Below are 12,953 nucleotides of genomic sequence, written 5' to 3'. Positions count from 1 at the left end.
TCATAATTTGCATGTGTTTTTAAGCATTGTGGTTTAAAAACAAGTCATTTAAGCCATTGAAATGCAAATAACAGCACTATATGCGAGAGCTGTCTGTTTCTGAGCGTGATTTCTGCAATTGTATCGGATCGAGGTCGGGTCATATTCACACCTTAAACGAACCGTACCAGAGTTCGTTTGGAAGCGGACCGAGACCACCTCTTCAGCTGGGTCTCGGTACGGTTGTTGGGTCTGCACCAGAGTGCGATTGCTGTATTCACACCTGCCAAAAAGGTCCGCACCAAGAGGGGTAACAAACTTGAGTTCGATTCAATCGAACCAAACAAGACAGGTGTGAATATACCCTAATAGACCTACCAATCTCTGTGTAAAAGTAAAATTATGATGCTGCCATATTTCTGAAGTCATTTTTACCCCCCTGCAATTTGGCTCTGAATCTTGGGTGAAAATTGCCATTTTGACCCTCCTCTTCAAAAAAGCGCATTACTCAGTAAATATTCATCCATGACCATGACATTTAATATTTTGGCTTTCATCACTAAACATGTTTATCTTTCTTCAGAAAAAAATATTAGCAAAATCAAAAATTTGAGCCGGGGATCTCTGGTTGAGTTGACACTAATCAATTTAATATAAACGTGCGACTAGTTGACTAGAAAAATCCTTAGTCTGGGGCAGGCCTACTTGGCACAAGGAACCGATCAATTATTAAAATAAAATCCTATGACATTACAAAATGTGCGACTGCAAATCACGTCACGTTGTATTACATTGCACAAGTTATGCATGTGTAATGAGTCAAATTTTTATTTTATTTCATCTTTTTTATGTATGGGGGTGCTTTGGTCTTTCTTGGGGTTGCTGGAGCACCTGCTAGCTCATTCCTAGCGCCGCTCATGAGCATCAATATATCAAGGCAGGCATGTTTGTAACCCTCTTATTTCATCGATAGCGCTGGTGCAGCCACCACTCATAATGTCAGCTTACTCACGATTCAGTTTGTATCACGGTTGTAGTCACGGTTTCGGAACGGTTGGGTATATGCTATGTTTAGGGAAAAAACTATACTGTCAAATAAAAGTAAAGAAAGTAAGAACAAATAATCTAATTACAAGAAACACAATACATACATACACTACAAGCACAAATAATTACAACAGAGCAAAAGTACAAATAAAATAAACAGTGCTTTTTTTTTTTAGGTTTTTAGGTAGGTCTAACATTAGTTTTTAGGTACAGAAAATGAATAAAGTAAAATAACATTGCATATTTGACAGTATAAATTAAAGATTAATCTCTTTTTTTTTTTAAGATATAAAAGCTATTCAGTCAAAAGCAGTGAGTGGTTTCCTTGTTTTTGTTGTTTGATTAACATTCAAATAAGTGCTGTCAATGCACAGATCCAGTACACTGATACTGTACTTTCAACTATGTCTGCTAGGATACTTATCAAGATGGGTATTTTGACATAATTTTTGTGAATTTGTCCATTCAAGCACAAGACTTGAAATCGAACTCAATATTTGTGCAAGTTCTGAGACGCGAGTTTGTTCGCTATGGATGAGCGTGCACAAATCTTCTCCCTGTGTGCGCGTGCAAGTTCTCATTCATGTCTTCTGGCTCTTGAATGTTTAAACTGGCAAGGCTTAAATGAGTTTAGTTTAAACAGATGGCAACATGTGCTGTTCAGGTCTCACCTGCGTGCACGCTATCAACCCTTGGGTGATGACAGCATAAATGACAGGTCATATTTGAGCATGTGGCACTCACACTGAACAGAGTGTGACTGGTTTGTCCATGTGTTTTTTTTTTTTTCATTGCGGTTGTTGTAATGTATTGGGAAGCCAGAATGCTCATACCCATCAACAGAAACATACATTAGCCAAACTCTGTCTGTTTTACATGGTTTGTTTTGTTTTTGTGTGTAAAATGTGTGTGTTGCATAGTGTGTTTGTGATTTTTGTGGCAAAGCCATGAAGGGAGGGCTGTGTTTGTTTTGGGTAAGGGTGTTTTTGTTTGAATGTTGATTTCATTTATCAGCAGTTTCTCAGATATGGCTAACTTCACCTTTTAAGGGAACAAAATCCATATCAATTAAGCTTATTGAACAAAACACAGTTGTTCCACTTACGATAAAACTAGAAACTAGACCTTTTTTCAGACAGTAATATCCTCAAAGTCATGTTCATTCTAACTATATTGTTCTTGTTGTCTAATGTATTGAAATGTTCATAAAAAAATATCTGTCCAGATTGTCATTTATGGGGACATACCAAAGAAGGAGAATGTGGTTTACCTGTCAAACCATCAATCCACAAGTAAGTCTCAATGCTCTTATCTATAAATGTTACAAACTAGTTGATGCATACCATGGGAAAACTTTTTTTTTATATGTATTTTTATTTGTTGGTAAATAATATGGTACCACACCATATATCTCAGTATCATGGTATCTGACACCATTACTGTACCATTTGTAAGGGTTGTGTTCTCCATTGTAGCTGATTGGATCATTGCTGACATGTTAGCCATTCGACAAAATGCACTTGGACACGTAAGATACGTTCTGAAAGATGGTCTGAAGTGGCTTCCTTTGTATGGATGGTATTTCTCACAGGTAGTGTATGCATCTAATTCAAAACCTTTAGACCTCATTTATGTTCTTGGTTTTTGAATGGTTTTATATACAGTTTACACAAGTTTATTCTGCTTGTGTTCCATGAATAGGACCGGTTGTATGTTTGTGGTTTGACTATGATTGATGTCCTTCACAGCATGGAGGTGTGTATGTGAAGAGAAGTGCCAACTTTGATGAGAAAGCCATGAAAAAGAAATTATCTTCTCAGACCAAACGGGGTACACCTGTGAGTATATATCCATAGCACTCACTGAATGAAAATCCAGAACCTGTGTTGTGCTGGACTAATAAAACGGCAGATGTTCCATACAAGTTAAAGGGTTAGTTCACCCAAAAATTGTGTCATTAATTACTCACCCTCATGTCGTTCCAAACCCGTAAGACCTTCATTCATATTCGGAACACAAATTAAGATATTTTTGATGGAATCTGAGAGCTGTCTGACCCTGCATAGACAGCAATACAACTGAAATGTTCCCAAGTCCAGAAACGTAGCAAGGAGATGGGTAAAATAATCTGTGTGACATCAGGGGTTCAACCGTCATTTTACGAAGCTACGAGAATAATTTTTGTGCACAAAAGAAAAAAAAATAACGACTTTATTCAACAATTCAAAAATGGTGCTATTTTGGAGAGTAGCCGCTGGACGTAAACAGCGTATGCTGTTCTGTCAGCTGCGTCACATGGATACACTGTTTTCGTTCAGATCAAATCACAACAACATAGAAAACAGATCCGGCGTGACGCAGCTGACACAGAACAGCATTCGCTGTTTACGTCCAGCTTATACTCTCCAAAATGGCACCAGGGTGATGCGGAGGAGACGAATTGTTGAATAAAGTCGTTATTTTTTTTCTTTTGCGCACAAAAATGATTCTCGTAGCTTCGTAAAATTACGGTTGAACCCCTGATGTCACACGGATTATTTTACCGATCTCCTTGCTACGTCTCTGGACTTGGGAACATTTCAGTTGTATTGCTGAAATGCTGAAATTGCATATTGCAGTATTGTACATTTTAGCATTTCAAAATGTTGTGCAGCCCTAAGCCCTATTCAGAGGGGATTAGTTTTCCAGGGAGTCATTAGAGAAATTGTGTTTTACAGACGTACTTTGCGATTTTAATCCCGTCTGAATCTGCCAAGTCTGTTTTTCCTCACACAACCTCTGTAATAATCCCAGAGCAAATTACCTACTGTTTTTTTGGCAAATTTAGTGATCATCTGAGAAATCAAATGCGAATGTCTGTGATTGCCCCCAGTTTTTTTTTTCACAACGCGTTTTGGCCACTGTGAACTAGATGCTCTTACTACTCTGTGCATTTTCGCTGTGTTTGCCTCCCGGCAAAGAAAAGAAATAAAATAAAATCAAGAGCCAAATCACGTTAACTGTTAAAGGAGTCATCGGATGCAAAATTCACTTTTACATGTTGTTTGAACTGAAATGTGTCTTGTCAGTGTGCACAACCACCCTATAATGATAAAAATCCACCCAGTGTTTTTTTTAAATCCCCAGAAGTTATAACCCCTTTCTCAGATCAAGCCATTCTCAGATTCTTGGCTGTGTGATGTCACACAGACCCAGGCCCCTCCCATGATTGTTGATTGACACTGGCGCCCTGAGTGAGCTGTCAACAGTCGGCCATTGTTTCGAGAGGTAGACAAGAATTTCTCCTAAGCGATTGAGGTGTTTTGTTGTTGGATGTTATAATGAACATAGCAGTCGTCATTTACTCCTGAGGTGTTTTGTTGTTGGATGTTATAATGAACATAGCAGTCGTCATTTACTCCTGAGGTGTTTTGTTGTTGGATGTTATAATGAACATAGCAGTCGCCATTTACTCCTGAGGTGTTTTGTTGTTGGATGTTATAATGAACATAGCAGTCATCATTTACTCCTGACATCTGAGCCGCTGAAGACGCAGTGGATTACTTTTGTATTTGAAGGGAATGCACCCCGATCTACCTAAATGCGTTAATGTTCGCACAAATCTTTTGTGATCCAGCTTCACCTACAGAAGAAGTGAGTATAAGTTTTTTTATGAATCTTTGCAAATTGCCTTTCCTAATAATGTGCTAGTTATCAAGTTCCACGGCTAAAGTTTGCAGTCTCATGAGAACTGCTGGTCACCCCATGGAGGGAGAGGGGCGGGGTGAGCAGAGCTCATTAGCATTTAAAGGGACATGCACCAAAATGGGTCGCTGTGAACAGAGCTGTTTTTGACCAGGTAAAAAGGGTGTTGTTTTACACTACCATTGTGAAATTTTAACCAAAGTATGGTATGGACTTTTCATATCAACTTGTGGAAAATGGGCATCCGATGACCCCTTAAAAACTAGCTACTGTAATATCAGCATCAGGTTAGATTACTCGCCTTCATGTCTGCACTCAATTACATAATGTTTTAATTAAATATGTACGTTTATGAACATTAAACGTGGTTTTACTACAAATAAAAAAACATTTTTTTTATAGTTGAATTAAGTTAACTACAAATTAACCATGGTTTTGCTATACAAAACATAGCTTAACCATGGTATTTGTAGTAAAACTGTGGTTATTCTAATGGTAATCAATCCGCATGACTATACGCAATACACGCATACAGAGCATGTGATCTCTTTAATGCCCAGATGTCCAAAGTAGTAGTAAACACGGAGATGTTAGTCCTGTCCGAATCGATATGTGGAATCACAGACGTAGGGTGATAAGAACTGTAACTCAAACATTTAGAAAATTAGTCCTGTCCACATAGGGCTCTAGTCTCAATCAGTCAGAATTGTAGAAATTCAGTGTCTTGGTATAATGTTGACCAAGTTGGGTGAGAATAACATAAACCCCTGGAGGAGTATTTAAAAATTCAGAGCCAGCAATATATATAAATCTAATGCAAACACTACTGTGCAAACGTCTTAGGCCATTAATATTTTCAGGGTACCTGCGGGTCCTTAAAATGTCTTAAATTTAGTTGTATCAAATTTAAAGCCATAAAAAGTCTTAAATTGTACAAGAAAGTCGTAATTATGATTTCAAGAGGTCTTAAATTTGGGGACGGAAAGACCAGAATTGCAATATGGCTTAATGTGACGATTAAACTTCAAAAGGCTGTGATTACATTAAAGGTTCACTGAAGAGCTTTGAAACATGCAGCGTTATTCTATGTGATGACGTAATTTCAACTGAAACAGGAAGACAGGGTGGGACATATCAAGCAGCCCCACCCCCTTTTTTAAATAGCCAGTAGTGTTTAGTTTATATCACAGCTTGAGCTAGAGAGGCCTGCATTCCCGTGGCTCTCCCGGGGGAACCGCGGGACCCAACCAGATTTTTAAAATTAAATTCCCGAATAAAACGCGGTGGCGGTCGGTAACTGGTGTAATTTGAACAGGAGTGGGCGGTCTAACAATATCCCGTTCCCGACGTCCATTCAGAACAGCATATCTACGCTTTATTCTTATTGACCAGTCAATAATTACGTCGTAATTACATCATCACATAGAATAACGCTGCATGTTTCAAAGCTCTTCAGTGGACCTTTAATGTAATGCACTCGAACTGTTATGCACACATGCATTCTGCGTCAAGCGTTTTATTTGCGGAGTCTGTGTGCAGCATGTGCATAACGGTCCTCAGAGCAGGCTGTACCGGTGGTAAATATACGGCCCTCAGACAGAACAGGCAGGTTGTCGATGAGTGACGGAGCAGAATAAGGATGGAGCAAAGTGTGGATGCGCTGTCCTTGAACCGTTCATCTCGGTTTTGTTTATATTTTGCTTAGTCTATCATTTTAAATGACAGATGTCATATTTATTTATTTTTCTCTGCGACACTTTTCCTACTGTGTTTACAGAAAAATGTCAAACGAATTTAGTATTTTGACAAGACGAATAAAAATAGCTAATAGGCTATTTTTGTACAACCTACTTTTTTTTCTCTCTCTCTGCTACACTTTTTCCTATATTGTGTTGTAAATGTTAAACGAATTGTATCCTGACAAGACGAATAAAAATAAGAAATACATTTTTATTTTCTCTTTTTTTTTCTACCGTGTTGCATTAAACTAATTTTGTGTCATAAGATAATTCATATAAATTCAAGTCAAAGTCAATAAATTCAAGACTCTTGACAAGACGAATAAAGTAACACAATTTTGTGCAGACTACACTTTTATTTGTTAGCCTATCTCTCTTTCAGTAGCGTAAATGTAAATGTGAGATTCTGGAAATGAGATCTAAATTTAGCTGGAAAGGGCGGGTCAGGAAGAAAATGATTCTAAGCGGACAGCGGGTGAACAAAGAGTGAATACATAGCGGGAGCGGGACTAAAAAAATAGTCCCGCGCAGACCTCTACTCGGTATCTCTTCTACTCATCAGTGCTGTTTGTCTAAACCACTTCTCCTCCTAATCTCATCCATATCACAAAAAAATATAGCATTCTGTGTAGAATTCAAATGGGTCTGATAAGTTTTATGGGCTGCGCCGACTCGCGCATATGATCTGCTCCGTGCTATTGTGTCTCTTCAACGGAGCAGACTATATGCGCTGCAATGGTTTGCGTGACACAACGCGAAATCAGACAACTTTATCCCCAATGGTAACTATACTGTCTGAATAGTTCCCAAGCTCCTATATAGTAGGGGTGGAACGGTTCAACTTACTCACAGTTCGGTTTGTATCACGGTTTTAGAGTCATGGTTTCGGTACGGTTCGGTATGTGCTATGTTTAGGGAAAAATTATACTGTCAAATAAAAAAAAAGAAAATAAGAATAATCTAACTACAAGCAACAGCACAGATAAATACAATAAAGTAAAGATACAAATAAAATAAACAGTGATTTTCAGGGTTTTTTAGGTAGGCTATCTCGATTCTCAGATATGTGTAAATACTTGAAAAAATTTCCACCTTTATAAATTATGTTGATCTATAATGGGCGATGGTCAAAATAGCCTAATAATGTAATCTATTAACTATGCATAAAAACTATTTACTTAAAGGCACAATATGTAAGATTTTTTTATTAAAATATCCAAAATCCACTAAAACAGTGTTATATATTTTGCAGACTTGTGTACTTACATTATCCCAAATGTTTCGAATAAATCATTAGCTCATCCATGAACATGATTTCTGCCCGAGTGTGTGGATAAAGACGACAACTCCCATGATTCCACACTCAGTCACTGCGTCATCAAACTACGCCTTTGTCTGTTTATTTTGAATACGTGCCCTCTAGTGGCGAAAATTACATATTGTGCCTTTAAGTAACAGGGTGTCATGCCATCAAATATTTTTAGTATGACTGACTTTGTATTTAATGTGAATTTTATAAAAACATTGTAAGTTAGGCTAAAATCATCAGCATTTACATTATCAAAAAACATTTTCACTCACTTCAGTTTAGAGTTCAAGCACTCTCAAAAACTCCCATTAAAATCACTGAAGCTGTTTACACTGTGAAATGAGTATCTTTTACTTACAAATTCGTACACACGTCTGCACTTTGTTGTTTCTGACAAGAGAATTTGCCAGAAAGGTATTCAGTCGGCGAGCGAGTAAAAAAAACAAAAAAATTCATAATCATATTACTCAGCAACCAGTAAATGAAATAACATAAATTAGATAAAATTTTAAAGCTTAGAATCTCCGTTTTTTTAATGAACGTAATCATTTTGGTCAGCTCTTAACGAGTGCTGAGCAGTCCCTCTAACCCTGACTGTACCGCCGGCAGGACGCCCCCTAGCTGTGCAAAAATTAATCATCATATTTTTAAAACTACAGCCTTGATCAACGCAAAATATGTCATTTGAAAGCTTAGAGTCTGAACTTTACAATGCATGTAGCCAAATGGAAAAACTCCTAAGTAGTGCTGAGTTATTTGCTGATAAACTGGAGGAAAAAAAATTTCATTTTTGAAATATTATTTTTGTACTATTTACTGTAATATGTTAAAAACATCATAAAGCTCAGATAGTCATGTGTCATATGTCATTTGAAAGGTCTCACGGAGTAGATTACAACGAGTATAATGTTTTGGGGTTTGACTAAACTGTAGCGAGTTTTTGTACGTGAAATCCCGCAAGAGACCCCCGCACAAATGGATGTATGTGGCATTTATGACATGTTTTGGCTGGTAACTTTGTGAAATATGAATGAATTGTAACAAATGAACCAGCATTCTTTACAGTAGATTCTCACGATTAAAATGAGTCCAAATTTGTTATAATCCGTCACTTATATCTAAAGATATTCCGCTGGGAGTTAAAAAACACATAAAACCCTTCAGACGCTCATGTATCAGAGTGGTCATAATAACACTTACGATCAAGTGACATTTTCACTCGTAACTTAATGAAACATGCACAGATCGTGGAAATATGAAAGTATAAACATCATTGTTTACATCAGAGTCTCACGATTAAAAAGAGTCCATGCTCAACAAATTCGATCTCTCCGATCGCAAGATATTTTTCATTGAGTTCATATAACACCCTACTCTAGCGCGTGTTTTTAAGTAAAGAAAACAAATGCTGCTTTCTTGTGGACTTTGCAACTCTAACTTCATGAAACCAGCATAGATTTTGGAAAGTGGCAGTAATGCACCTATTTGCGTTGGTGCCAGCTACCGTTAAAAACCAAGAAGAAGAAAAAGATGATGATTTTGGAAAACGGGACAGTGTTGTTTACTGCAGATTCCCACGATTAAAAAGAGACCAAATTTATTTTGGTCCATCACTCAGATCTCTAGATATCTTTCACGGAGTGAATTTAGATCACGTATTGTAGAAAATGACATTCTTTACAGCAGATTCTCACGATTAAAAAGAGCCCACACTCGGCACGATCTACAACTTTGATCTCGAGATATTGTTCATTATATTGTACCCACACAGCATTATTCTGTCACTACAAAATTTGAATCATTTGTAGCACACAATGTAGCACACATTTGTAGCACACAATATAGGGGAGCATCCACAAAAAAGAGTTTTCCTCCTACCTTATTTCCTTCCTGAGATATTGTGTCAAATAATAAAAATATGTAAAATTTCATTTTATTTAAATTTTTTTTGTCTTTTATCAGCATTTTCTCAGCAGGAGAATGTCCAAATGTAATGATTTTTTTCCCCCGAAAAATTTAGAAAGTTTTCTTTCAAACGATACCTAACTTTTGACTGTCCTTGCTAGAGTTTTGGAGTTATGAGTCATACATTTTGTGTATGTCACTCAGCCGTTCTCGACTCTAAAAATGCCTTCAGGGCTTAAAGGGTTAAACACAGATATCAATGTGTGCTGTTCAGGTCTATCTGCACGATGACGGAATAAATGACTGCTCATATTCCAGCATACAGCACTCGCATTGAACAAGAGTGAATGGTTTGTCCACTTTTTTTTTTATCGCTGTTGTTGTCATGTATTGGGAAGCCAGAATGCGTATCCATCAACAGAAACATACATTAGTCGAACCCTGTTTGTTTCAAGTGTTATTTATAATAAACCATATTACAGATGCGTTGTCAGATTTAAGTTGAACCGCGGTCCTAGTGTGTGCCGAACCGTGTGTGGAGAAACTACGGTTCGATTTTTTTCCGCGAACCGTTCCACCCCTAAAATATATAACATTCACACACACACACACACACTAGGGATATGCCGGTATCATATATTCATTTTATGATTAATTTATAATGCTTTTATCACTGTATACGGTATTATCATGATATTGAAATTTAGTTGTAAAAAAGTGTTGTCAAATTCAGTGCAACAGGTTTAATAACTTTTTTCTTATAACAAAAATAACTGAACATTTAAATACAATAAAGCAATACACAAAAAATGTATAAAGTTAAAAGTTTTACACAGATTATAGTGCAAAAGAATTATAAAGACCAATAGGTATCACTTTACAATAAGATCTCATTAGTTAACCTAAGTCAATTAGTTAACCTAAGTCAATGCATTAACATTAACAATGAGCAATAGCTACATTTGCTACAGAAGTTATTAATGTTTGTTTAAAAAATGCAACTCTTAGTTCGTGTTAGCTCATTAAATAACACAGTTGCAACTTCTTATTTTAACAGTGTTATTAAATATTGGAATTACCTAAGATTAATGAAGGTTTAGAAGATTTTTTCATTGGCAGTTTGTTAACTAACGAATTAATGTTAATGAAACCCTAATGTAAAGTGTGACCGAACAAGAATCAAAATACTTTCAAACAATATCTAGGGCATGTTGTAGTCAAGATTAAAATGTGAAAAAGTTTTAAAATAAATAACCTGTTTATTCTAAATATTAAAGAGCAGGTCATATGGTATTTTAAAGTGTCCTAAAATTGTGTCGGAGTCACCTACAACACATATTGTATTTTAACGTGTCCTAATATTGTGTTGGAGTCCCCTACAACAGGTTTAAATGCATCTAAGGTCAGAAAACATTGTAATTTTCTCAGAATATACATTTAATATTGGAGTCATTTGCCAATGATTTCGAAACGATTCGTTCCAAGCAAGTTCGGAGCAAACCCCTCCCTTCCATAAGCCTACTCTGCTCTGATTGATCAGATGGCCAATCCTGTTGTGATTGGCACAGAGAGAAGTCCTTGAGCAAGTTAGCGAGCGCTACCATTGACAAAGCACCTTTTCATAGAACAATAATATAGTACTCCAATCCGTTCTTATAATAATGACATAACATACAAAAACACATTAAACGAAGTAATTAGAACAACGTCAGTCTACATTAATCGACACATTCTTTGGAAATAGTGGGTTCACAGCGAATTATCTGAACTACTTCAGTAAGACAGTAATATCGTGCTTTACCTGGAAACCTAAAGCTGCACTAGGTATACATCACTTGATATTTTGAGCACTCAATTGAAAATGTACACATAAGGTATCAATCGTATTTACAGGTTGTGGTTCGGAGAGCTTGTTAGCCCAAATTAAGATTAGAAGCCAATAAAGATAAAAGCCAAGATTAGAGAAGCAGTCCTTGGTAAAATGACATGCACACAACAAAAGGTTCGAATTCTATTTCTGTGGTATCCTTGAACACAGCATCTTCTCAACATGATGTAAACTCACTAACTAGCGGAAGTGTTTCTGGGCAGGTCAGACTCTGTTCGTATTTCACGGGCAGGCGGGGATTATGCAAATGTGTTACCCAGTGACGTATACCGGTAACAGACAAAAGATTCGAATATATGACGACTCGTTAAGGCGATTCAGAATTTTCAGCTCTTTAAGTATTTGGCACTATGATGAACACCATAGTGAATACACAAATCTAAATGGCTATTTAAATCATTAGACTTTAATAATATGCAGTTATGGTGTAATTACTACATTTTCGTGTCAATCCATGTTCATATTTACTGCAAACAATGCGCTGTTACTTTAAATCAGCACGTGCAGCGCAGCAAACATAGACTCTGTGCAGAAACGATCTTCGGCACTGCCGCAGACGCACCCCTCGTGGAACGCACGGCCGGACCGCAACCGTGTGCACGCTTTATTAATGTTGATGCTTTATTTTTCATTAATTTAGCCACTGTATTGAATAAGTACCTGGGGTTATGTTTGTTTTCTTCTAAAAGAGACGAAAAGTAATCAGATCTGTAGGACTTTCCCGCCATGCAATACGAAATACCTCTAGTTTTGTTTTCCTCCAGCTGCGTTCCATTTTCCTGGCTGCTCTCTTTAGGGTGAGAGTGTGCTCGTTATACCACTGTGTCGGACTGTTTTCCTTAATCTTCCTTAAACGTAAAGGAGCAACCATATCTAAAGTGCTAGAAAAGAGAGAGTCCATAGTTTATGTTACAACATCAAGTTTTTCTGAGCTATTAGATAAGCTGAGGAATGGACTTCCGGCTGAGCATGTGAGTGAGAAGACGCGCTTGAAGTTAGCTCCCGAGCACTTTGTCGTTCTATTATATCTTTCAGGCTGCCTGAAACGTTAAGCACACTTGGTGGTTTATTTTTCAAACTACTTATTCGACGATTGTTGCTTGGAAGGATTTATGGCTTCTGAAAGGCAACGTAAACTTAAATCGTCAGCGACCGTGACAGAGTCATGGTGACAAGCTGCCGTTGGATCTGTAAAATCTCTGTGTCACTCTGATCTCCGAGCAATCATCTACCATCGCAGAACAGGTGAAAGCAGCCATTGACTCTGCTCTTGCCCCGGTTGTTGCATCCTTTGAGAGTTTTAAATCGAGCATTGAATCACAAGGACGGCAGATTGACGAGCTTGATCAGCATTTGAACGATTACAGCGACCGCATTGTAACACTGGAACAGACGGTGCTAA

General features: G+C 37.3%; 1 protein-coding gene across 2 annotated transcripts in view; it reads left to right on the top strand.

Annotated features, from left to right (window-relative positions):
- Positions 1 to 12,953, top strand: part of agpat5 (1-acylglycerol-3-phosphate O-acyltransferase 5 (lysophosphatidic acid acyltransferase, epsilon)) — a 53,389-nt gene that overhangs the window by 8,341 nt on the left and 32,095 nt on the right. For both annotated transcript variants that reach the window (XM_016566257.1, XM_016566256.1), the window contains exons 2-4: positions 2,252 to 2,318; positions 2,502 to 2,617; positions 2,775 to 2,864. In XM_016566257.1, the coding sequence (XP_016421743.1) occupies positions 2,252 to 2,318; positions 2,502 to 2,617; positions 2,775 to 2,864 (273 nt within the window). The remainder of the gene's footprint in view (positions 1 to 2,251; positions 2,319 to 2,501; positions 2,618 to 2,774; positions 2,865 to 12,953) is intronic.

Source organism: Sinocyclocheilus rhinocerous, unplaced genomic scaffold (assembly GCF_001515625.1).
Source record: "Sinocyclocheilus rhinocerous isolate Xijiao unplaced genomic scaffold, SAMN03320098_v1.1 scaffold512, whole genome shotgun sequence".
Classification (NCBI taxonomy): Eukaryota; Metazoa; Chordata; class Actinopteri; order Cypriniformes; family Cyprinidae; genus Sinocyclocheilus; species Sinocyclocheilus rhinocerous.
Note: the sequence above shows the minus strand (reverse complement) of the source record. Positions and strands in the feature narration are given on the sequence as shown.